The sequence below is a fragment of the Plectropomus leopardus genome, chromosome 1 (genome assembly GCF_026936395.1).
Source record: "Plectropomus leopardus strain MGB_pleo_1.0 chromosome 1, ASM2693639v1, whole genome shotgun sequence".
In the NCBI taxonomy this organism is placed as follows: Eukaryota; Metazoa; Chordata; class Actinopteri; order Perciformes; family Serranidae; genus Plectropomus; species Plectropomus leopardus.
Window position 1 is genome coordinate 2,356,780 of NC_142176.1, and position 26,520 is coordinate 2,383,299.

Consider the following 26,520-nt stretch of genomic DNA (forward strand, 5'->3'; position numbering starts at 1 on the left):
CAGGAGGCCGTCCACAGAGGCTGAGGAGGTCCTCCCCAGGCTGAACCCCTTCGCCCCTGTCCTCCACAGGGACAGGCGGACTCCGCTCTGGTACACATATGCCCAACACAAAGGTAGTGCATCGCACGGACCAATCCTCCTGTGGCTGGGTCATTGGCACGTTCTGTGTCCTTCAATGGGACCTCCACCCGATCAGGCCTCAGTTACCACCACCACCGGAGAGTCACAGCCAAACCGGAGACCTCAGCTGCCTCCCACACCTCTCAAAACTGGCGGAGAAAAATAATTCAAGAAGTTCTGCTGGTGACTCCTGAGTGGATCATCCAGAGCGTTATCCGCGGGGAGCGCCTGCGTTTCCACAGGAGGCCTCAGTATCACCACGACTACGCCTCCTCATAATCCGACCATCTTAAACGTTCAGCATACGTTCTCTCGCATGCCTCTGTATATAACTTTATCCTGTCTGTTGTTATGGGACAATAAATTACGACCCTTGTTTCAATTTAATTGACTGGAGTTTATTGTCTTGACAGGAAATCGTGCACACAATGAGATTCTCCATATTTACAGTTCATACGGGGGTTGTATGCTGAGGTGTTGGTTTGTTTCTGATGGACTGCGCTCCTCTCAAACACTGAAAGACAGAAATTTGAATTCTACTAAGTGTCTTAAAAGAGCAATGTATACTGAAGTTTTTGCACATGAATATTTCATGATCTGAGACATTAATGCAAGGCTGCATTCTGTGCCCTACCTGCCCAAAGTGCCTCCAGCCTGGGTGTAATATTTGTTGTAGTCTAGACGCAGCAGCAGCTGAGCCAGATCGGAGTTTATCTGATGGTTTCTGACACTCGAAAGGATCTTGAAAAGTAAAGAGGACTGTCGCCTGAAGCCCTGAAATTAGAATATGTTGATTTCAAAGACTCTATATATGTTCAAAACCTACACAAAGAGGTAAGAAAATACCTTGACCAAAATATCCAGCTGAGCAGTTCCCCTCTCGTCCAGTGACGCTACGCTCTGACTGACCAACGAGCAGAAGTTCAAACACAGCTCGAGGATCTCGTTCAGACAGTGGAAAACCTGAGGACATACGCGTTTATAATACTGTGTTCAAGCAGTCTGAAAATATAAAATGCCAAAGTGTAGTATGTCGTCCAAAAATACATAAAAAGTCATACTATAGCATGTCATCCAAAAATAGCATGTCACGAAAAAATCACAGCAGAGTATGCTAAAAAAAAAAAGTTGTCAGAAAACACAAACAAAAAGTCTCAGTATAGCATGTCAAAAAACCTGAAAAATTAAAGAGTCATATAACAGCATGTTGAAAAAGTCAGAGTGCAGGGTGTCGATAAAAACTGTTAAAAATAATTCACTGTGTAGTTTTTCAAAATATTTTTTTTTCTTTGAATGTCATGGTACATTATATCAAAAAAACTGAAAAAACTCATATAACAGTATGTAAAAAACTGTTTAAAAAGGCCAAAGTGCAGCATGATGAAAAATGTCATAGTACAGTATGTTTGTAAATTTGGAAAAAACAAAATAGTATAGAATATCAAAAACACTCACAAGAAGGCATAGTATTGCATGTCAAAAAAAACCTATTAAAAATAAAAAAAGACAGAGTAAAGTATATCAATTAAAAAAAAAAAAGCCACAGTATTGAATGTCGACAAAAGTGTAAAAAAAAATAAAATAAAATCATAGTATGTCCAATAAAATCAAGGTGCAGTATGTGGAAAAAAGTCATAGTATGTCACAAAATAGTTAAAGTATAGCACGTAAAACATGTAAAAAAACAAACAAAAAAGTCACAGTAAAACATGTAAAAAAACAAACAAAAAAGTCACAGTACAAAAAACACTATCAAAAAGACATGGTTTTGCATGTCGAAAAAACTATTAAAGACAAAAAAATCACAGTATCGTATGTCCAAAAATTGTTGTTTTAAAGTCATGGCACAGCATGTCAATGAAACTGGAAAAAAAATCATAGTACAGCCCGTCAAATATAATCACGGTGTAGTTTGAGGAAATGAGTCATAGTATCACACAAAATCGTTATAGTATAGCTTGTGAAAGAAGTCACAGTACAGCACTTCAAATATAATAATAATAATACAGTACGTCTAAAAACGTACTGAGTATAATATGTGGAAAAAGTACAGTATGTTGAAAAAAAAGTCACGCCATGGCGTGTGAGGACACGAGCGTACCGGTTTCAGCAGGATGAAGGACTGGGCGAGCAGGTTGCTGAGGAAGTGGTCGTGGGCGAGTCTGATGCTCTCGAAGTCTCTGGTGGAGTTGATCTGCTGCAGCAGCTGAGAGAACTGAGACTCCAGGACGTCCACCTGGAGACAGACATCAAGACCACGACGCTGCGATCAAAGGGGCCCACGTGGTTCAGTCTGAACCGCGGGTGAAGTGAAACCACGTCTGAGGCCACATGAAGACCAACAGAGCGTCTGAGCTGAGGCTTTCAAGCATTCTGCAAAATGAACCGAATCTGTGTCCGAAACTGCAAAACAGCTCCAACAATCATTTTCCTGGTGTGTGAGGAAAACAGGATTCGTTCCTAAAAACTTACTCGGCCCTCAACTTTGACTACAGCATGTCAACACGGAATTAAAAAAATAAATTTTATACACTCTTATCTTTATTTTTATTAATATTATCTCAATGGGCTTTATTTTCCATCTTATTTTTTGCATTTTGTTTCTGTTTCCTTATTTTTATTTTATTCACTAACAGAAGCTAACGGGGATCTTAATAAAAAAACAAACAAACAAACAAACAAACATTTAAAGGGCAGCACGGTGGCGTTGTGGCTAGCACCATTGCCTCACAGCAAGAGGGTTGCGGGTTCAAAACCCGGTTGGAACAGCATTTGGTCTGTGTCTGTGTGGGGTCTCTCCAGGGTCTCCAGCTTCCTCCCCCCTAACCCTCCCACAGTCCAAAGACATGCAGCTCAGGCTGATTGGTGAGCATGTATGGTTGTCTGTCTATATGTGTCAACCCTGCGATAGTCTGGCGACCCGTCCAGAAAACTGACTGACAGTCATTTATTAATATCACGTGAGTTTTATCCACGTGAAGACGGATTCAATTCAAATGTGTTATTTTATTATTTCATGCTTACATGCTGGTTTTATTATGTCTTTATGTCTTTTCATGTCACGCTCTTGGTGCATGTCATTTCTTTGTTGTAAAGCGCGTTGGGCTGCATTTCATGTATTCAATTCAATTCAATTTTATTTATAAAGCTCATTATCACAAAACACAGTTTGCCTCAGAGCAGCAGACGACATCCCTCTGCCTTTAGACCCTCACATCAGCTAAGCAAAAACTCCCCAAAAAACTCCTGTGACGGGGGGAAAAATGGCAGAGTAATGTATGAAAGGTTTTATACCAAAGTTTATTATTATTATTATTAAAAGTAAGTTTGTCATCAATTAAAATGCTGAGATATGTGTGATGGTGCGCTCTCTCTATTATGGAGAGAACAGAACAGATTTCAACACTTCCAGTGTCAATATTTGTTGTATTTGTAAACAAAATCCATTTTGTCTTTGTAAATAAAAAAAAAATAAATAGATGCAAATGAAAATAATTTTAAAAAAAAATCTGTATCAAATTTATGCAACGAAATGTCAGTGTTATGTAATAAAAATCTTAAAATTATTAGAATAAAATCAGATTGAACAGAATTAAAGTAAAATCAAAATACTTAATCGCATCGTATAAAAACATGCATGCACATACACTGTTGCGGGTGCATTTCTGCGTTCTCACCTGTAAATAATACTGCAGGTTGTCGATCAGGAACGCCATGTGGTTGCGCAGCCTCCACTTCACAGCGTCCGTCTGGCTGGACTTGAGGTGCTTCCTCTGCATCTGCAGCGCCCAGCAGTGCTGCAGCTGCGACTGCACGCGCCGCACGCTCAGCAGGTACCTGAACACCACGTTGTACCTGAACACAGAGGAGAGGACGCTCACCAGCTGCTCTCACGGAGACACACCACTGAAAACGGGAGAATGAGCACACACTTCTCCAGGATGGCGGGAGTGAAGAGGATGTGCAGCGGCCACTGGACCTTGTAGGTGAGACCGAGCGCCGCCCAGCCTGTGGGGGGGACCTCACGGGGGGACGTGTCCTGTGGAGGCGTGGCTCCGTCTCTGGGGCCCGTCGTCTCTGAAGGAGCAGGAACAAGAAACATTCACCACATTAAATTACAGAAACATCAGTATGAACTTTGTGCCTCACTGAACACGTTTTTAAAAATACTATATTCAGATCTTTTGAAGTACTATAACCTTTCTGCCATAGTGTACTTTCCCTCTCATTTTTCGACATACTATGCTATGCCTGTTGTTCAGTTTTCTTTTTTTATAATTATACTTTTTTTTTTGTTTTAAACATACAATGCCAGGACTCTTAATCAGTTTTTTGACATGCTTTACTATGACTTTTTTCAATATAACAAACTATGACTTTGTTTTTACAGTTTATTCATCATGCTATACTATGACATTTTTTCGACATACTACACTGTCACTTTTGGGCATACTATACGGTGAGTTTTTTGCAGTTATGTCGACATGCTATACTACATTTTTTCTTTTTTTAAGCATAATATACTAAGACTTTTTGTTTTTTTTTCAATTTATTCAACATGCTATAATATGGCTTTTTTCATCGTTTGCGTATACTGTAAATTATGATTTTTTTAGTAGGTTTTTTGGCATACTATACCAGGACCAGGAGCTTTTTAAACATTTCGACATGGTATACTGTGATTTTTTTTCAACATGTTATACAAGTTTTTTTTTACTTTTTCCAAAATACTTTCCCATGACTACTGCTGACATACTAAAGTATGATTGTTTTTTTAAATGACTTTTGTTCATGCTCTGCTGTGACATTTTTTCAAATTACTATACCATGAGTTTCTTTTGTTTTATCTACATACTATACAATATTTTTTTCAGCATACTACATTGTTTTTTGTTGTTGTTTTTTTTTCTTACAGTTTTTGCGACATGCTATACTTGACTTTTTTCAGTTTTTTTCAGCAGGCAATTTTTAATTTATTTTTTTTTTACAGTTATTTCTTAACATGATATACAATGACGTTTTTTACTATGACTGTTTGAATGTTTTTGAAAATCATTGTCTAGGATGTCTATAAAAGGTCATACTATAGCATGTCACAAAAAAACAAACAGTAAAAGAAGCTTTAGTGTGGCAGGTCAGAAAAACTCACGTCACAGTTTGTCAAATAACTGACTTCATTTTGTAGCTGATCATGAAACCACTGGATGGTGCCAAACACCAAATAAAGGAGAGCGTCTTTTAAAGTAAAAAGGTTTCTGTTTGTATAACGCCGCTGATTTTCTCCTTCACTCCTAAACAGATTTATTATCCCGAGCGCACGCAGGAGGCTTCAGACCTTTGCTGTCTTTGCCCTGGTAGTCCACAGTGAGGTGCAGCAGAGGCAGCAGGTTGTCGTCGTCCAGGAGCACCTTATGAGCTGCCTGCTGAAAGGCCACGTTCACGTCTGCGGAGCAGAAAACAAACAGTTATTTTAATGACAAAATAATGACGAGTGAACGCAAGAGATGAAAAATACTTATACATGTTCCTCTGATGCAGAAATATTTCAGCTGTCTGCTGGTGGAAAATAAATCTGACCCCTACGCACTTTTCCATCCACTCTGAATTTTATGTTTTTGTTTTTACATTCATCATATTTTATCAATAATTTCATTAAATTATCAAACAATTATAAGCTTTTTTTAAAGTCCAGCCCCCAAAGTGTCAGCTGAGACAAATTCTAGCCCTTATAGTTAGTGTCAGTTTTCCACACGTCATTGATATGATATATTGATTCTTTTACAGTATTTTGACATACTATACTGTGATATTTTTCAACATACTCTACTCCTTTGACAGGTTTTGTTTTTTCCACATATACTAAGATGTTTTTTTTTGTTTTTCTGAAATACTACAGTATGACTTTTTTGCAGTTCTTTCTTTTTTGGTGAAGAAACTACTTCACAGAACATAGTCAGGTTACTATACTGTGATTTTTTTCCCAGATTTTTTGATGTACTATAACTTTTTCAACAGTCTTTTGGACTTTTTTCCCAGTATTTACAACATGCTATGCTAGGATTATTTTGTCAGGCTTTTTTGTGATTTTTTTTCAACATACTAAAAAACATCTTTGACTTTTCCGACACGCTACACTACGTCTGTTTTGATGTTTTTTCCCCACATATTATACTATGACTTTTTTAAAAATGTTTTTCTGACATACTACATCATGACTTTTTCTGCATTTTTTTCATAAAGCTGTGCTTTATTTTTCTTTTCTGGTGAGGACATGGAGGCGAAAGTGCATCACAGATCGCAGTCAGGTTTAAAAATGTACCGTGCTCTGTGACGGCGGTCGGCGGCGTCTTCAGCATGTGCTGCGCGAGGTCAATAAAAACCTGGTAGAGCTCGCCGCGACCCAGCAGGTAGAAGTCTTTGATGATCTGGTAGAAAATACAGAACATCAACACGTGTTTGCTCTGCACCGATTTATGAAGCAGAATCAGGTGATATGGACACAAACCTTCAGCTGTTCGAGCAGATCGGACTCCTCCACCATCAACGTCCAGAGATGCTGCAAGACGGAGAGAGTGAGAGACATCTGAGTTTTCTCACATTCAGCTCCGAAGCTTATGACAGAGTACTCTACCCACTGACAGTAAGTAAAAAAATAGATAAATTAAAAAAATAAATAAAAATAAAAATAATTAAATTAAATGTTAAATTTACAGGAATAATAATAATCATGCCTGAGTTTGTGCGCTCCCAGAATCCTGATCGCTCGGTGTGAGGTTGTCATAAGACTCTTAGCTGAGAAAAAGTCTGTTTTTTTTCTCATCTTCACATTTCGACAAAATAAAACATGTTTAATATTATCATTTTTAGTTGGCTTTTATTTAAACTTTAGTTTGGCTTTTAATTGAACGTTATTTATCTGTTGACTTTTTATTTACATATTTTAGTCTGATTCACAGTTTTACTACTTTGTGCATCATTTTATTATTTTTAAAATATTTATTTATCACTTTACTTTGTGCTGTTATCCTTTCAAATATCTATTATTTACAGTTTGAGTGTTTTACTTATTTATTTATCTTTCGATTTATTTATTTTTATGACTGTTATTACCATTTAATTTATTTATCTATCTATTGACATTTTTATTTATTTTTATCTTACACACACACACACACCACATATACACAGTATACTGTATATATACTGTGTATATGTGGTCATTTATCCTGTTTGTTTTGGAGTTTTTTCGGGTAATTTTTGGGGGGGGTTGCAATTCTTTTTTGGCCATATATTGTTAAGTTGTTTTAATTCACTGTTTTTGAAAGAAATCAAACCAATTTGTTCAATTTTCAGAGGGTGAACCTCATAAAATTATCTTCATTTGTCCCCATTAATTCACAATTTTAATCTTGAAAATTCAGAGTTTTTTCTCACAATATTACCCCTCTTAGCTCATTTTTTTTAATCTTCAATGGCCCTATTACACTGTCGTAGCATCTTACCTGGACTGTAATTTAGTTCAGGATATTAAAATAATGCAGCGGTGTCTGAGCTCACCTCGGCCACTGTGCTCCTGATGCGATCAATCAAATTCTCAAAATCCACCAAACTGAAGAGCGGCTGCTGTTTGAGTCGGTGCAGCTCAGCAGCAAACATGTCCTCCTGGTGCTTCAGTATGGAGCCTAAAACACACAAAACAATAACGAGTTGAGTTCTTCTGGTGATGCAAAGACAAAAGTTCAAAAGTTAGAGCACAGTTGGACGAGACTTCACTTAGAAAACAGCTCAGAGACTACCGGCTCTGGACGGACTGTGGTTGTGGTTTTCAAACATCTGCACGGACTCTCCGACAAAGAGGATCTTCTCAGCCACTCTGATGGGGATGTAAGACGGCAGCATCTCCGTCCGCAGGGAGAACTGCTGCAGAGACGGAGCCAGCATGTTCTCCTCCTCGATCAGCCGCTGCAGCACAACACACAACGTCACACTCCAGACTCTGAACAACAAAAACGCTTCTTTGGTTTGCTTTGTTTTCTTTCCTCTTTGTAGGGGTGGTTTTGGTATCATTACGATAGCTGTTTATCTATTGTTTGATTGATTGATTGATTTAGATATTGGACCAGCATACACCTGGATGGGCAAAATGTTTTTTAACCAGAGTGAGAACTGTGATTTCTTGTTCCTGTGTTTGCTTCTTTGAATGACTAAATCATTATACATATAATAATAATCATTAGACTTATTTTACCTGCGTACACAACATGCCCACGGTGCGTCAGTGGCTCTTTGATTATTTGATTTAATATAGAAAAAACGTCCGCTATAGTCAATATTATTAACTAATTGTCGGTCTTTTCATGGGATTTGCTGACGTTAGAAAATACAGAATAATGTCACTTTTATCCTTAAAAGTAATGAAATAACTCTGGATTTGGAGTTGCAATACTAGAATACCACATGTAGTTGAAAACATTGTAACACCATCTCTGTGACTTCACGTCGAGCCAAAAATGACTGTTTACAGTCTAACGTTTTCATCACACTAAGCTCCTGCTCGCGCTGGATGTGGTTCTCACCAGGTCCTGCAGCTCTCGGAGCTGTTTCCCGCTCAGGCCTCCCAGCCCCAGGTCCTCCTCCTCCTCCTCCTGGTTGGCGGCGGCTCCTCCTGCGCTGGGCCCCTGCTTCACGAAGAACTCCTCGCTTTGGTCGAGCAGCAAACCGTGAAGCATCCAGGCCGCGAGCTGCTTGTACATCACACCGTGACACACAGCAAGAATCCTGCAGAACGAATGAAACAACACAGAGACACACAACAAAATATTCTGTATCTTAGTTTGTCGTGTTAAATTATAAAAAATGACAATATTAGTCTGATCATCATTTTTATAGAAATTCTTTGGATGATTCGACCTGCTGGAGACAACGTTAGTTAGCTGCTTCGATCAAAAATACAAACGTGTGTACGTGTTTAAACTTGTGTCAGTATGGACATACTGCAAACATCAACACTTTTTTACAATATTTTTAGAATTTTAAAGATTTTTTTCAGGTAATTTCTCCCTTTGTACTTTTTTTGTTATACTTTCTCGTTTATTTATTTATTTATTTTTTAAAGATTTTTTTGGCAAATTTTCAGGTAACTGTCTTTCACTTGGGTCATTTCTCCTTTTGTTGCTCCTTGCCTTCTTCGCATGTTATTTAAAAAAACAATAAATAAATGAATACAGTCAATTTGCCCTGGTTTCAAAGGGTTAAATAAATAATTTGATTGTATTTCCATCTTTGCCCGGGCTATTTATTGAAGTTTTACAGTGTTTTTTATTAATTAACTGTACTCCATATTTAATCTCAGTTCTAGCCCACATTATTAGAAGTGATAATGTTAAAATAACTTCACTTTGGAATAACATGTCAATCATTTTGTAATCTGGAGATGCAGTGAGGACTTTTTTTTTTACCTCAACCAATCAGCTGGTTTGATCGCAGGCAGAACTGGGGCAGCATGTTAATGTTAATATTTTAAAAAACAAACTCAATAGTCTCAACTCTTTATAGTCTGGCTTTTAACTGAATTTTATTTTATCCTCTTAGTCTGTTTTATTGATTCATATATTATCTCATTCTATTTTAGTTTTAGAGTTTTATTATCCAATTTTATCATATTTCACCATTTTATCTTTTTGAGTGTTTTATTATCTTATTTTAGGATATTTTGCTGGGTTATCTTTAACTGTTTTATTTTATTTTATTTATTTATTTTTTAACATTTTGACCTTACTTCCAGTGTTTCCTCATGAGTAATTTAGGATGGCGTTTCCTCAGTTCTTCAGTACCTCTTTTATGACACATTCTCGAACCTTCAGCGTGGATTTTGGGGTTGGGGTCATGCATTTATTTTTTTGTTTTATTTTTTCTGTTTGTATGTAAAGCACTTTGTGCTACATTAATTTTGTATGAACAGTAATATACAAATAAAGTTTGACTGACTGAATTTTCACTGGTTGATTACCGCCCTTGTAAATAAAACTATGAGACTTGGATTAAGGTTTTTCCCAAAGAGACTTACTTCTCTAAGGCCATGCGGACGGGAGGAAGCCCCCCACAGCTGTGCTTGTACACCGTCTCCAGGATCTGACAGCCGTGGATCTGAACCCGCAAAACACAAGACAACAAGAAGAACATGCAGCTGTCAGCTCTGTTAGCCGGGTTTTACTGGAGATTAGCAGGTCTGGATTTTCAGTCAGGAACTGAATGAACAACTTGACAAGAGATGTACCGCAAAGTGCAAGAAATAAGTCAGAAAACAGATTTTTTTTAAAGCTACAGAAAAAAAGTTCATAAAACTATATTTACAATTATTATTATTATTATCAGTTATTTATTTATTTTGCCTTTATTTAACCAGGTTGGTCCCAGTGAGACACAATGAGTTCTTTTTCAAGGGAAGCCTGGCAAAGACAGCAGCGTTAGAAATATAAAAGTTGCAGCAATTAAAAACAAACACCAACACCAAGACTCAGGATTTACATTAAAACTTTATCTGATCATAATTATATATTTTTAATTATTTTTATTTAAATTTCCTTTTTTCCAGATCATTTCCTTTTATTCATTCATTTATTTTAAATTAATTATTTTATTTTCCTTTTTTTTTTTAAGTTTAAAAAAACAATATTTTTAATGACTCGGGGTTAGAAAACAGCACCAGCCAGCAGCCAAATGCCGCTTGATTTGCTTTACTCACCTACCAAAAACACAATGGCAATCTATTGAGTGGCTGGTAGATTTTGGAGTCCAGCAGCTACAGCGGCAGGTGATCAAAAAAGTTGATTTCCAACCCTGTTTATGTTCATTTCAGTTTTCTCCAAAGAGCTCAGCTTTATGTCATTTAGTTTGTACGAAATGTACTGAGACATGAGCTGCTCCCCAAAATAACAGCTGAAAACTGTGAGCATGTTTTTGAAATTCCTGCAAAATGTAAATCAGCCTTTAAAGCTGCTCGTAATCTTCTTTGGGTGAGTGATTCGTCACTTTTTAATCGTACAGAGAAATACGGCACCCTGAACTTACTTTTACTGGAAATTACATGTAGAAACAATCTTTACCTTCTGTGATTTTATAGACTCCACCACCACCATCACAGACGGAAACAGCAGCTGGAACTAGAGGGAAAAAGTGTTAACAAAAAACATATTTCCCTGTAGAAAATGTTTCCACTGTGAGTGTTGTTTATACATTTTTAAGAGGAAAAAAATCAGTGAATGAAATGATCTCTTTACCTGATCGAGCTTGTAATTCACATGAGATATTGTCAGATGTGGATCTCCAAGGAACTGAAACATACACACAAGTTAAATGAGTGCCGTGTCGCATGATTCATCATTTATTTTTGTAGTTGTGACATTATTTTACCTCCTGTTCGAGGTCCAGCAGAGCCTGTCTGTACGGCTGCAGGATCGAGTCCAGCCCGGTGCAGAAAGCCCGCAGGTAAATCCCATAAAGTCCCGTCTGGTTGGGCTGATTCGTGTGATGCTCCTAAAGAAAAAAAAAAATGTTGAGAAAAACCCAGCAAACAAAATGTACAATTTGTTAACCGACATCTGAACAAATTGGTTTGATTTCTTTGAAAAACATGGGGAGAAGGCAATGAGACACTTAGCCAAGATATGACCGAAAAATTAGCAAAAAATTAGTAAACAAAAAAGTTAAGCCCCTCTGTGTAAGCCTCTGACTTCATGACATAAAAAAGACATTTTTCCATTATTCATTTTCTAATAATCCTCCCCTCTTTTTTAAAATAAATAAATTTTTTAAGTAAATTAAATTAATTAATTAATACATTTTTAAAGTAATTTTCTTGTCACCCTTTACTAATTTCTGTATGTGGGGCATTTCTTGCTGAGTTGGTCATTGTACTTACTTGTTGGTGCACATGGCCGGTGTGTTGCTCTATGAACTCAGTGAAGCGGATGTAATCTGAGCCCAGTTTAGAGAGCCGGTTGAGGACACTGGTCTCACTGGGGTGCAGGAAGGGCAGGTCCTGGGACACCTGTGAGTAAAACAAGTTCAGAAATAAATACATTGGGCCTCTAATACACAAAGTTTATTGCCGTGCATGAGCCAAAGCACTTTATTTCTTTTATTTTTTGACATTTAAGTTTTATTTGTCCTTTTTTAATGGAAACAAAACATGAGGAACATTTTCAGGCAATATGACGATTATTATGTCTGAGTAACAGATGAGGCCTTTTACAGCACTTAATAAATTACCTTAATTAACAAAACAGATAGCAGGGAAAAAAAGGGAAAAATTACTTCTTCTTCTTCTTCTTTTTTTTTTTTTTTAAAGTTAAATAGATTTTATTGATTTCATAATGTAACTGTATAGTGCTCTCCACATTCTCAAATACATCTCAGGCTAATAACAAGCAAAGAAAAAAAAAAAGATATATAATAATAACATTTCATGTTGCCACTGTGTGACTGAGGTTTGTCACGAATCCACCGGTTTAAGATACTTCTCCTCACGAGAAGTAGAAAAAAATTACATTTCAAGCAGTGATGATGGACGGGGTGAAGCAGCAAACACATTCCTTATTCCAATAATAAAATATTTTCTCTATTTTGTCCATTTTTCAATGAATTCATCCTCTCTCAGTCTTGGTAGAAGAGTCAGTCTTCTGCTGTGGAGAAACTAAAATAGTATTATAGTATTATAATTATATATTGTAATTTAAATATATTTTCAAGGCCATTTCCACATATATATATGGAAATGGCCTTGAAAATATATTACTGTATATTTAAACTATTTTTTGGGTCAATATTTATTTATTTATTTCTTATTGCCTTCTTTCCATCTTTTTGTAACATACCAATTTGCTCAGGTTTGAAGGGTTTTTTTTCTATGAGCAACTTGACAAAAATGTACCGCAAATTGCAAGAAATTGGTAGATTTAGGAATTATTTCTTTTTTAAAGCTAAAAAATGTTAATAAAACTATATTTGTAATTATTATAATTACATGTTCTAAATATTTTTATTTCGATGCCTTTTTCAACTTCCCCATGTTCTTTTTTGAATATATATAATATTCTTAATTTATTTTTAATCATTTTAATGACCCAGGGTTAGAAAGCAGCGCCGGCCGCTAACCAAATGCTGGTAAAATTTGAAAGTGGCAGCTGGATTTGCTTTACTCACCTGCCTAAAACACTACGGTAATCTGCGCAGTGGCTGGTAGATTTTGGAGTCCACCAGCCACAGAGACAGGTGAACAAAAACACCATTTTCGTTTTCTTGTACTTCGTACTAATTTCTTAGGGTAGGGTATCTCTTCTTCTTCAGCTGTCCTTTGCTTTCTTCCTATGAGGAAAAAAAAGCCACTTCACCTCCGTTTCAAAGGATGAGCTTTTATGCACGAAAATATACCTCTACTGCCAGCAAAGACAGTAATAGTATTTCGATATATTCGGTCTGTTTTAGAAGAAAAAACATGTTATCACGGTGCAAACCGAGCTAACGTTAGCATGTCAGCGTTCATTCAGACGCGTCGTTTCGTCGTAAGGCTGAAAGTTTGGCGTGTTTCGGTTTTACCTGCAGACCGGTCCGTTTGTTCCATGTGAAAATAGTCCCCGGGTAACCGCTCAGCGCCAACAGCAGCTCGTGAATCATGATAATTCACCGATAATCGATTAAAAACTCGGCCGCGGTCCTCTCATTTAGCTAACCAAAACAAACCCGCCATCCGAACTGTCGCAGAGTGATGTCGTCATGACGCAGGGCCTCGCGCGCTGGTTGCTAGGTTACGCTCGTTGCTTTCGCTTGTCGACAACTTCGATTTTAAAACGTTAAAATTAGTTTAAATTACAATTTTAACAACTAAAACTTAAACTCTGTAGTTTTATTCAAAGATGAAAGCATCCCGTGTTACTTCAGAGCTTTATAAACGTTAGCGCGGCAACCTGTGGGTCGCGCGGCGCTTCTGGGAAATGTAGTTCTTTCCACCAAAAAACAGGCAGCGTCGTCAGTCTTGCGTCATGATTCGGTCATGTAGCTAGCTAGCAACACCTCGCAACGGAGAGAGCTTGGTATGTCGTAGTTTCTAATTAAAATGTTTAACTTAAACAGGCGGTACGAGCTTTGGATATCATGTTATCGGCATCATTATTAAGCTCGATATCACGTTGTAGTTCTCAGCGCTGTTTTTAGTGACAGCAGAGCCATTGTTGATCGGCTAATGTTAGCCGTTTGGTTTAACTTAACGATAGTTGCTAAAGTCAGTTTGTCAGTAAACATTAACTCGTCAACATAAATTAGGCTAAAACCAGGCAAGTTAGCGTCAATTTATCCGCTGTATGCGATCAAAAAACGATAAATAGGAGGTGAACAGTCTTTAAAATGAGGAACAGTTAGCCTGGTTCAAGCTAATAACTGTATTACTAAGGGGTCGATCGATATTTGTTTTTCAGGGCTTACACCGAAACTGATCATTAGTAATGTTAGTTAATGAGACTGGTTACCGATATTTGGAAACGATATGCATTACCTATGAAAATGAAAATCTTTCTGTCAGCATTTAGAAGTTGAAATACAAGATAGATTTCTTCCGCTTAAAAAATGAAATAAAATAAATGATATATATGTATTATATATAACACAAAACTATTTTTTTTTTTATTTGTTTTTATTTTTTTAAGTGAAAATGTAATCAAAAGATAATATTACTCTCTGAGGTTTTACAAAGTAAAAGTTCCTCCCATGCGGACACTCTCTTTGCACTCTTTAATTAATTAATGGTATCTGCAGATATTAAAATATGTAATGCAGACAATCATCAAAATGCCAAATATTAGTCCCGACCCCTAGTATTATTGACTTTTGTGCCACACAAATAAACAACAGGTGTGTGTTTTCTGTGCTTCATGTAAACAGTGTTGGTGTGACACTTGCAGGTATGGCGGGGGAGAGGAGCGGAGAGGACGTGGTTGCAGAGTACCTCGGTCAGAACCCGCAGCTGGCCCAGTGGGTGGAAACCTTCAGGAGCTACTGTGAGAGCAGCAAACAGTGGGTGGCCCGCAGAGAGTTCATCCTCCGAAACATGGAGGCTTTCCCCACCATTCAGCCTGGAGTCCTCAGCAGCAGTGTGGACCGGCTGCTGTCTCTGTCCATGGTCTGGGCCAACCACGTATTCCTCGGCTGCAGGTAAGACAGGGCAGAGTGACAAGGGACTGTTATTTATTTATCAGAGGAGCGGGATGGCTGGCATGTAGGACGGGGTTTTTGAGGGAAAAAAAAGTGAGACTTTGAGAATAAAGTCACAAGATTATTAGAAAAAAGTGGTAATATTACGAGGATAAGGTTGTAGTTTTATGAGAAAAAAGTCAGAATTTTATGAGAATAAACTTGTAATATTATGGGAATAAAGTCATAATTTTAAGAAAAAAAAATTGTAATTTTACAAGAAGGCACTATTTTAAGCTCAGATTTATTTTTTTTTTATGTTTTTGTTTATTTATGAAAGAAATCATGATGTGTCCAAGGACTGTCAGAAATTTGAAAATCATATGATAATTTGTGTTACTGTGGTCATGTCAAATGGTGTTATTAAAAAAACTTAACTGCCTCCCTAGTGCTTTTTTTTTTGATATGCCATCTGTTTTTGAAGAACCCCCTTTCTCGTAAATAACACACAGTCCCTAAATGTCAGAGATAAAGGCATACAGATGAGGAGTCCACTTTGTCTTTGTTCTCGTCTTCCCTCAGCTATCCACAGGCTGTGATGGACAAGATAAAGGACATGGGTGAGGGGATTGTTGTGGCAGAGCCCCCGACTCACAAAACGACAAAAGATGGAATCCTGGCGAGAGGGAAGCGAAACGCCACAGCTGGTAATTCAACACACACCTTCACTGCTACCGCGCACCATGTGGGTGAAATCTTTTTATTAACCGTCCAGCCTTTGAGCCGGCAGCTGAATCGAGGACTGTGTAAAAGGGACAGCCGCCGGCGTGACGTGTTGACGGCGTGTTGTGTGTGTGACCACACCATGGGAGATTTAAATAGCGTCAGTTAGCAGCTGACTCAAAGAAGAAGAACAGCGGTCATAAATGTTTGCAGACAGTGAAAACAACGAGGCCCAGGAGCGACTTACCCTCGGAGCAGAAGACGAGATCAGTTGCCAGATAACAGAGAGGCTTAATGATTGTTATGTGAAGTACACAGGCGCACTGAAAAAAAGCAAGACTTTGTAATTAATTAAAGTAATAAAATTAGAGCACTCATTAAAAGCGGGAACTGAGGAAACGCTACCAAGTAAAGAAACACCAGAGGCAGGAAAAAACCTATAGACAAAAATTAATCATAAGTTAAATAAATAAAATACTCCTAATAGTTGTTAAAATGGTAAATAAAGGATAACATAACAAATGATAGATAAAATGTTAAAAAATAATCAAATATAGCGTCTAGTAAAAAAGACTAAAGTATATAAATAAATAGTCGAGAAATGAATAAATAGGTAAAATTCAGTTAAAGGCCAAAGTAAAAAGGTAGATCTTCAGTTTGACACGATGTCGCCACACCCGTCGCGCCTCTAATGTTTCCGTGATGCCGGCATGCTGTCTAAAAATCACACTGGAGCAACATGATGGTTCTGTGTAAAATTGCGAAGGAGTCATAAAGACGGGACTCTGCCGTGGCTCTACGGCGCTGTCTTTGTGTAAAAACGGCTTCCGTTTGTTTGTGCGGTCATCACCATCCTTCCTGTTGTCTTTTTCAGAGACTGAAGCGGACAGCTGCGTGAAAAAAGCCAAATGTGGACCGACTGAGCTCGACAGCCGACCTCCGGGGAAAGCAACTGCGAGTCAGAAATCAGGACCTCCTCCGCAAGCGCCGACAGAGCACCAGCCCTTCTTCAACCGCCTCTACAAGGCTGTGGCGTGGAAGCTGGTGTCGGCGGGGGGCTTTGGTCCAAACTTGGACCATTTTGAAATCCTCCGTAGCTGCGTGGAGTCGTGCAAAGAGACCCTGACCTGTGTGTTTGTGCCGCTGAAGGACATCGCCGGCCTCCCCGCGGGCCGCACACAGAAGGAAGGCCACGTGTGCGAGATCCGCTGTCAGGCTGTTTACATGGGGACAGGATACGGGCGCGACGAGTCCGCCGCCAGAGCCATGGCTTCCAAAGAGGCCCTAAAAGTATTTCAGGGGCGTAAAGTGACGGTAAAGATCTGCAGACGCAGGTACAAAGGGAAAGACGTGGAGGACTTGATGTTGTTGGACGAGCAGCCGCGGAGTCAGGGCTTCCCTCCCGCACTCAGCTACCCCTTTCAGGACGAGCAGCTGGAGGACGAGTCCTCATAGAGCAGACGGCGTGAGATGTTGTCCTGCAGTGATGCCTGCTGGGAGCACGGACTTTAATTAATGGAGCTACTGAAGGAATTCACGACCGTGTCGGGACCAGAGCATCGTGCAGCTGAACTTCATAACGAGACTTTGTCGTCATGGAGTAACTTAGAGCGTTAAATATCACGAGACATTTTCCACAATACTTTGGTATCATTACACAGGTGGCACGCTGACGAGAATACGGCATTCAAGAATAAATCTCATACTGTGATGACGACTTTTGTTTTACAGATTTTTATAGACAGCAAACAGTCAGCATGTTTACATGCACAGTTTAGTCAAGTTACGGTTACAGTTCGATCAATCGGATGTCCGACTCCACAGCAGGAGGAAATCTGTCCCCTTTCAGCTAGTTGGTATAAACCTATATTCTTATAGTCTATGATATAGACCAAAACACAATCACAACTGTTTATTTACAGTAACAGAAAACTGCTTCGTCACACACAAATAAACAGCGCTGAGCAAACTCCTCCTTCACTGATCAGTTTTAATCCACCTAATAATATCAATATCAGTTTAAGTGTTTGCTATATTTAGAATATTTTCACTGCTTCACCTCGCTGTCAGACAGCCCTTACTGACGGGGGTTTGAAGCAGTTTATATCAAAAACAGCAGACTGAGAAAAATCATTTTGCTCCTCTGAACGGCGAGCTGCTGCTCTGACGCTGCCTCCATCAGCTGCTGTGGAAGCTAAAGAGGAGAAAATATTCAGATATAGTGAACACCTTAACTCATATTGATTATTTTAGGTGGTTAAAATATGTTTTGCTGCGGCCCGTCCTCAGCAGGACATCGCTCAGCTTCCGTGCTGGTGTTGAGGGACTGTACTGTATTACAGGACGGGGGTGACTTTTTTATTTGAAATAAATATAAAATACGACCTTTTCAAGACGTGTGTCCCTCATCTCAGCCTAAATCAAAAACACAAGTCTCTCCTCAGTGCTTTTGCAGCACCCCTTCCCCCGTCATAAATAACAAACAGTCCCTATTTGTAAACACGGAGGGAGGCCGGTGCGGCGACCAGGAGCACGCACAGAACGCCGAGCTCGGTTAAAGTCCGACTGACGTGTCTACGCGAGATCATAGCTCGACTTTCTGAGATTTCAGCCAGACTAACATGTTAACATGGATTTTAAAGTCCAGTTTTAGTCAGAATGAAACAACAATTCAACTTTTTCTTACACCATGTGAACATACTGACTGTAACAAAGTGCATAAAGTTCAAAAGTTAATGAGCCTTAAATTTGAAAGAAAAAAAAACATCAACCCAATGTCCAAAAACATGTTGGCATTGTACGTTTCTGCAAACCACTGACATGTTGCATGTTATTATGTAGCAGATATGTTAAAACTTTCAGCAGGGCTGTGGTTAATGTGTGGGTGGGTTTAGGCACAAAAACCAGAAGAAAAGATTATTTTTTGGCTTAAAATACCAAGTTTTGTTGGCACAGTTGTGGCATTATGTAATTGTTTTTGAGCCAGATAAAATCTGCAAGAATTTCATTACCGCCTGATTGGGAAAGTTTTATCTCTTTCGACCTGCTGCCAACAAGCTTTTTTAGACGCTGATGTTTGGTTTAGTTCAGTTTGTGACATCTTGTGACCGACATTTAGTGACAAAACGTTACTGTTAAGTAACCAGAACCAGCGTCTGGCAAACGTTTCATGCCAGAATCAACGTCCGCACAACTTTAACTAACAAAATATTCCAGTGTGAAAAAATCAAACCTAATTTTCATTCTAACATCTGTCCAAAGTTATCGTCCCTCTGAGGTTATATTGGATGTCCGCTGGGAATATGTAGATTTATATTTTTAACTTTTAAAGCAACAGTGTCTCAGTAAAAAACAACCGCTGTTTGTGTTGCTATTGCCTGTGGAAAAACAGCATGGTTGCTCAAAACACTCATTTTGGAACTTAAAAGGCGCCAGAAACACAGCAACGATTCGCTAAAACTAAGCTGTTTTTGGCCGTTTGTTTGTTAACAGTGCTCACAGTCCAGCATCATTCATTCATACACACGCTGCTGTAGAAATGCAGCAAAAAACGTGCATCGCCAACATTTTCTTCAGGCGACTGGATTTCAGAAAGCTCAACTCCAAAAAAGCAAAACAGGTTAAGATTTTTTTTTAAAAAAGGATAAAAAGCCACCTTCGTATTGTGGGAGATGTTTTGTGTGAAATCGTGATTATTTGTCCCAACAAAATAGTTGTGGCCGTCATTTTAGGAGTAGTCGTATCTGTTTCTCCCCTTCGTTCATTCCTGTTGTGACGGGTTTTGTTCTGATTTCTCGAGCGTAATTCAGACACTTCAAACCTGAGTTCATAAACCCGAATTTGTCGCTTTTGGGTTTGTTTTAGATTCCTGCTGCGAGGTAACAAGGGAGACAAAAGTCACATAAACAAACCAACAACTTGTTTTTTTAGGCTTATTTTGATCACTTTGCCTGGTCTGGATCAGGTCTGCGACAGTATAAAATATTCACAGAAAATATCACAGTTTGATGATTTTGGGGTAAACTGTATCACAAAATGATTACTGTTAGTTCTAATTCGGGGTCTACCGATGTTGGTTTTCCTGGGCCGATACAGATTACTGTAGTTAATGAGACCGATAACCGATTTTTGGAACCGATATGCATTTACAATAAAAATGAAAATCTTTCTGTCAATATTTAGAATTTGGTTTATAACAAACTCCACCACAAAACTTTAAATGCATTCAGCAAATGTTTGATCAAAACTTTCAACATCATACACAGAAAGTTCACAGCAACTTTTTGTTTACAAAGTCAAGTGAAAATTTAAATAAAAAAATTAATCAGCGATCATTTAAATAAATTGGCAAATATCGGCCAGACTGATAATCTGTCGACCAGTTCCAATAACCCTTAAAGGAACGATCAACGGGGATTTTTTGGTTGAAGAAATGCCTCGGTATTTGTAAAACTTGACTCCATTTTCTAAACGGATGTATTTGTAAAAATTCTGATACAAATAAGTGAAGAAACTGAGATGTATATGGTGTTATAACCTTTATTTTTAATGCCGTGGTAAACTGTGAAACTGTTGCAACCCTTGTTCAGATTTTGGCAGATTCAGCCACTAACTTTTTTCTCTTTAAAACATGACGGTCTTTAGTCTTGACACACAGAAATAGATGAATATTAGCTATAAATCCTGACATCATTTTAAATATTATTATTTCTTCCGACCACAAGTGACTGTTGACTTTCAGATATCAGCTTTTTTTTGCTAATTGTACCAATTAACCCTTGTGATTTTTTGGTTTCTGTAACAAGTTGAAATTGCTTTCATATTTCGAATGAGCAACAGTTTAAAGAGCAGGACCGCTCCTCTCAAGTTATTTGGTGGCGTCCACGGTGGATTTTTTTGTACTTTAAAAAACGACCACACGCGGAGTTTTGCAAAGTGATGCTAAAAGGAACAGACGGAAAGTTTGAGTTTTTTATTACAGTGTACAGTTTGTTAAAGGAGATTCGTTTGAGGTGTGCGTCACGGTTTTCAGCCTCAGAAGTACTAAAGGCTTTTATTTTATTATTTAACTTCACTGATTAAAGAAACACTGTTCAAAATGTTTGGACATCACAGTTAATTCCTCCGAGCACAGTTTTGATGCAGCTCTGACGTGTTGGAGGGTTAAAGTGCTGCTGCGATTGATTGTTTTTCCGGTTTGGGTTGAAGGTGAACGGGGTTGCGTTGACGTGTGAGCGTCCGCACTCCTCCATGTCTGTCTGTTTACACCTGTGCTCCTGTTTCTACATATTTTTTAAATAAAAATAATTTAACCAAGTTAAGTTGATTTGGTTTGTAACTGCAGGAAATGGATCCAATAATAGTTTCTGTCGTAGACTCGGTGATCTCGCTCCTCCGGGGGACACTTAAAGAAAAAAATAACTTTATAAGAACAAGTGTGTCTCATACCGCCTCTCATTAGCAGTAATTAGCAAGTTCAGACACAAGTGAGCAGGATGACTCACTTCCTCTAGAGACGGTTTTAAATAGATATAGAAGAAGCTGTGCGGATAAAATAATTATAAACTGTCAGTGGTTTGAGTGACGCTCATGCTTGACCCCGCCCCCGCAGTTAAAAACGGAGCTATTGTTTATATCAGTGGGATGCCGTCCGCCTCATCATCACAGCTCGCCGCTCTGCGTTCACATGACTGATTTCATCAGATGAGTCGAACACGAGATGTGATCCGTGACTCTGTGGATGTTCAGCCGCTGCTTCGAGCTGCGGCGGCAGGTGGACACGTCACGTTTGTGTGTTTAGGGTTACTGCAGGACTGTAAAAAGTCTTAAAAGGTACTGATCATTATTATTAATTTAAAAATAAGGTCTGGAATATTAATGACATCTTAAACGAATCATAAGAAAATAAATCTTAAAAATACCAAGAAATTGGAGGTTGGATTTTATGGGTTTTTTTTTTTTAAGCTGCACTTTAAGAAATGTCCTAAAATCCTTGAAATGTCCTAAAATATTAGAAATGTCCTAAAATCTTAAAAACACCCTAAAAATCTAGAAAGCTCCTTACATCCAGAAACTTCTTAAAATCTGAGAAACATCCTAAAATCTTAAAAAGGAGGCTAAGTCCTCGCTGCAGCGGCCGTGGGTTCGATTCCAGCCTCGGCCCTTTGCTGCATGTCATCCCCTCTCCCTCCCTCTTTCACACTTCACCTGTCCTTTGCAATAAAGACATAACCCCCCCCCCAAAATGGCCTAAAAATCCAAGAAATGTCCTAAAATCCTAGAAACTCTGTCTCTGCTGTAAACATCATATCCACCTGCCTCCTGGAGGCCTGCAGAGGAAAACCTTCACGGTCTGCAACACAGCACTGACTCTGAGTGTGTGTGTGTGTGTGTGTGTGTATCTCTTATCCATATATCCGTGTACTATGTAGATGTACTGCGAAGGCAGCCAAAGACAGGAAGTTAAACTCTCCAGATGGATCCTCAGTCTGCTGTCGTGCTGAGCGAATTCAAACACACACACACATGATTTACACACAGAGACACACAAATTCACACACAGAGACACACACGCAGATTAATACACACAGACACAGACACAGATTAATACACACACACACGCAGATTAATGGAGCCTCCCAAACAGATCTGCATAATGAAATCATCCGGTTTTAAACATGTCTTTAAAGATGACTGTACGCTGGTGTTGTTGAACTGAGGGAACATGCTGCTGAGAGCGAGCACACACACACACACACACACACACACACACACACACACACACACACACACACACACACACACACACACACACACACACACACACACACACACACACACACACACACACACACACGCACACACACACACACACAGTAATTGCCAGGCTGCCTCAGGCTGCCAGCCAGCTCTCTATCAGCCTGATGAACAGCACTCCTCCTCTCTGTTCTCTGTGCACAGAAGGCGTGACACCTCACAAATCCTGCTTCATATGCTGTTCACACACACACACACACACACACACACACACACACACACACACACACACACACACACACACACACACACACACACACACACACACACACTCTCTCCAGTCTCTAGTTATGCCCCTGCCTGTCTCACAGGGATATTGATGAAGAGGAAGGTGTGGCATGCTCCATAACTCTCAGCAGGGACACTCAACTTTCTTTGATCAGGGGCCACTTTTGAACAGTGACAGGAGGACGGGGGGCCAGTCACAGGGGCCAGTCACAGGGGCCAGTCACAGGGGCCCCGTACATGATTCTAGGATTTCAGGGTACTTCTGAGTTTTAAGGATATTTGGGTGTTTGCTAGGACCTCTGTCGGGGGGCGGGGGATCCTCCTCTGACACTTTTTTAGATAAATAAGCTCTATTTTCACTTCTCTGATTTTAGGACGTTGCTAGAATTTAAGGACAATTCTCTAATTTATTTTTTTGATTTCTACAATTTTAGGATGTTTCTAGGATTTAAGCATATTTTTAGGGATGAAGTATCTTTTGACATTTCTATGATTTCAGAACAATTCTCTTAATTTAGGACATCTCTAATTTTCAACCATTTCTATAATTTTAGGAAATTCCTATGATTTTAGGACAATCCTCTAATTTTAGGACATTACCTGATGGAGACTAAAAGTACAAAAACTATTCACAGTGTGAATCACTTTCTTTTTACTATGTTTTTTATTGTGGTTTAGAAAACATTTGGGAGTAGAGCTGAATGATTTGCCAGATATTGTAATATGAGTTGTGATTTTAGTGAATGTGGTACTTTTTGCATATTTTCATTCATTCATTCTTAAATATAACAAGGAATCATGCAAAAAATATTTTTAAAAAAACGATGATGTGACCTGCACCAAACGTCCTAAAATGTTGTTGTGTGCAACACCAGGATCCTTCATAAATAACGGCATGTTGTGACACATTTGACCTTTTTACAAAAACAGCAGCTCCTGAAATTAGGATACTGAACTGTTGTGATTTCAATAAAATTTTGACAAATTATGCAGCTAAACCGCATCCTATCAGGGGCCAGATTTGGCCCGCGGACCGTAAGCTGACCATCACTAATTTAAATAAAAGCATCAGATAGATAAATGTAATGCAATGTTTAACACATAAACATAACAACAGGTGAAAAGTGAGCCATTTATGATTATTTGGACATTTCTGGATTTTTTAGAAGTTGCTAGGATTTTAGGACATTTCTTGAATTTTAAGATCTTAATATAACGTTGTCCAAAAGACGTATTTTTCGATTATTGTATCTGTGGATTTTAGTTTCCCCATACTACTAATTCAGCCTCAGAAGATGCTGCAGGAAGTGTGTGATCCGATCGACAGCTCCAGAACAGACACTAACCTCGTGGTGACGTCGTTTTCTCAACTGCTGCGTCCAAAGTTCATGCGTGCGAATCTCAGCTCTCTTCTCTTTACACCTTTCTTTCCACCAAAACCTGAAAGCACAACAAGAACATATAACGTCCTTTTTATTTGATGTATTTGTGCGTACATGTGTGTAGAAAAGACAAGAATTTGAAAACTTTGTGCAGAAGCTGGAAGCCAAAAAAGGCTGGTGGAGATTTCTTCCCTATTAAATAACAATAAACACGCATAAAAAAGAAACTTAAGACAAAGCAGTATAGTACAAAATAAATAGAAATGTACAAATTACAAAAAAGTAAATATTAACAGGTTTTGATTCACGTTCATCCACTGTAGTTTATGCAAGTGATTCATGTTGATGTTTGATTTTTTAAAGTCAGAGGGGCTGTATGATTATTATGATTATGATGATTATTATGACTGTTATGGTTATGTAGATGTGGTAAATTTGTTTAGTTCTTATGTTTTTTTGTGTGGAAATTAAGGCGTTTTTTTACTCCTTTGGTCACAAAAAACAATATTTTGTGAATAAAAACAACTCTGATTTACAGTTTAAACCGTTTAAAACCGTCTGGTTCATATTTATAAAACTGCTCAGAGTTTTGTCAGCGTGTTATTTTCCTGTCAGTCATGTGAGCAGCAGGCTGCCGACAGAATATTTTAACAAGTATTAGTACGCTGTCTGATGCAGTATGTAGGACAGATCCCTTTCAACAGGGACACTGAACCTGCTTTGCTTAGGGGCCACTTTGGCAAAATGACAGGGGGCCAGGGGCCAGGAGCCAGGAGCCAGGAGCCAGGGGCCAGGGGCCAGGGGCCAGGAGCCAGGAGCCAGGAGCCAGGAGCCAGGGGCCAGGGGCCAGGAGCCAGGGGCCAGGAGCCAGGGGCCAGGGGCCAGTCGCAGCAGCCGCAGACATTTGGAGGATTTTAGAATGTGTCTCAGATTTTGGGACATTTCTCAGATTTATGATGTTTCTAGGGTTTTAGGACAATTCTAGGATTTTAAGATATTTCTAAGATTTTCAGACATGTCTAAAACTTTTGAAAATGTCTCTGATTTTAGGTCATTCCTATGATTTTAGGACATTTTCCAGGATTTAAAGGAATTTCTAGGATTTAAGGATTTTCGAATGTCTGGAATTTTAGGGTATTTCTAGGATTTTAGGACAGTTCTTGGATGGACGTTTTCCTGATTTTAGGGCATTCCTGCAATCTTTGTACATTTTTTAGAATTTGAAGGCACTTTTTAGATTTTAGGACTTTTCTAGGGTTTTAGGACAGTTCTTGGAATTTAGGACGTTTCTAGGATTTTAGATTTTTTTTGACTTGAGGATTTGGGGACATTTCAAAGATTTTATAATGTTTCTATGATTTTAAGATTATTCTAGCATAGCATATTTTTAGTATATATGATGTTTCAAAGATTTTAGGACATTTCTAGGATTTTAGGACATTAGGGTCTTAGCCAGTGGACCCCCAACATGGTGTTGGGGATCCCCCACTGGCACATTTGTTTTTTGATGCTGTTTTATGCACTCTGACACCTTAAAACTACAAAAACAATTCCCGGTGTGAATCAATTTATTTTTAATGTGGATTAGAAAACGTTAGGGGCCATCCAGCACACTGTCAGGGGGCCAGATATGGCCCGCGGGCCGTAAGTTGAGCATCACTGATGTAGCCTCTGTCCCTCAGGTTTATTTTAAGGGGTGACAGTTAAATCAGAGAATTCATCTTTTAAATAAAAATGTGTAAAACAGTAACACCCTCGCAGTCTGAGCGGCGCTCTACACCTCACATCCGCCGCACCGGTACAGCAGGTGAGTCCTGTGATGCTGCAGGATGTCGGCGCGCGCATGTACGGCACGCGTGCAGAGATGAGACGCGCTCAGCATCATCGTGTTAAATAATAAATGGAGTGTATTGGATAATTGATAATTCTGGTGTCCAGCGGTATAGGTGTACTTACGTCATTCCGATAGGAAACAAAGAACTGCATCGATTACACAGAAAAAGACAGACGGTGACCGGAAGTACCGCGCGAGTCCTTCACAATAAAAGCGCTAAAATTAGTAAAAAAA

At 38.8% G+C, this 26,520-nt stretch overlaps 2 protein-coding genes and 1 long non-coding RNA gene across 3 annotated transcripts in view; 1 reads left to right on the forward strand and 2 right to left on the reverse strand.

Moving 5' to 3' along the window:
* Window positions 1-493: 493 nt before the first annotated feature.
* Window positions 494-21,278, reverse strand: tubgcp4 (tubulin gamma complex component 4). Its single transcript, XM_088081968.1, has 21 exons — window positions 21,179-21,278; window positions 18,108-18,220; window positions 17,019-17,310; window positions 15,119-15,318; window positions 12,041-12,169; window positions 11,533-11,655; window positions 11,400-11,453; window positions 11,226-11,282; window positions 10,187-10,266; window positions 8,697-8,898; window positions 7,917-8,082; window positions 7,678-7,802; window positions 6,626-6,676; window positions 6,440-6,545; window positions 5,456-5,563; window positions 4,053-4,197; window positions 3,798-3,975; window positions 2,222-2,356; window positions 967-1,083; window positions 755-894; window positions 494-634 (listed from the first exon to the last, which is right to left on the reverse strand). The coding sequence occupies exons 1-21, from the start codon at window positions 21,276-21,278 to the stop codon at window positions 628-630; spliced, it is 2,628 nt and encodes an 875-aa protein (XP_087938094.1). The 3' UTR covers window positions 494-627.
* On the forward strand, window positions 14,084-21,343 carry cdkn2aip (CDKN2A interacting protein). The gene is made up of 4 exons (XM_042490169.2): window positions 14,084-14,210; window positions 15,075-15,324; window positions 15,886-16,010; window positions 16,901-21,343. The coding sequence occupies exons 2-4, from the start codon at window positions 15,077-15,079 to the stop codon at window positions 17,479-17,481; spliced, it is 954 nt and encodes a 317-aa protein (XP_042346103.2). The 5' UTR covers window positions 14,084-14,210; window positions 15,075-15,076; the 3' UTR covers window positions 17,482-21,343.
* Window positions 21,292-26,520, reverse strand: part of LOC148190331 (uncharacterized) — a 68,268-nt gene continuing 63,039 nt past the window's right edge. Inside the window, exons 3-4 of the long non-coding RNA XR_015777063.1 lie at window positions 24,417-24,510; window positions 21,292-21,430 (exon numbers count right to left, since the gene is read on the reverse strand). This is a non-coding gene — a long non-coding RNA (uncharacterized LOC148190331). The remainder of the gene's footprint in view (window positions 21,431-24,416; window positions 24,511-26,520) is intronic.

What these genes read in the sequence shown, in the direction of transcription:
- cdkn2aip (XM_042490169.2), top strand. Translation starts at nt 15,077, where the DNA reads ATGGCGGGGGAGAGGAGCGGAGAGGACGTGGTTGCAGAGTACCTCGGT. An exon ending in CACGTATTCCTCGGCTGCAG is followed by an intron (nt 15,325 to 15,885) that starts GTAAGACAGGGC and finishes GTCTTCCCTCAG; the next exon opens with CTATCCACAGGCTGTGATGG. An exon ending in GAAGCGAAACGCCACAGCTG is followed by an intron (nt 16,011 to 16,900) that starts GTAATTCAACAC and finishes TGTCTTTTTCAG; the next exon opens with AGACTGAAGCGGACAGCTGC.
- tubgcp4 (XM_088081968.1), bottom strand. Translation starts at nt 21,278, where the DNA reads ATGGAGGAGTGCGGACGCTCACACGTCAACGCAACCCCGTTCACCTTC. An exon ending in GCACTTTAACCCTCCAACAC is followed by an intron (nt 18,221 to 21,178) that starts GTCAGAGCTGCA and finishes TCTCCTCTTTAG; the next exon opens with CTTCCACAGCAGCTGATGGA. An exon ending in TGCTGGACCTCGAACAGGAG is followed by an intron (nt 11,454 to 11,532) that starts GTAAAATAATGT and finishes TGTATGTTTCAG; the next exon opens with TTCCTTGGAGATCCACATCT.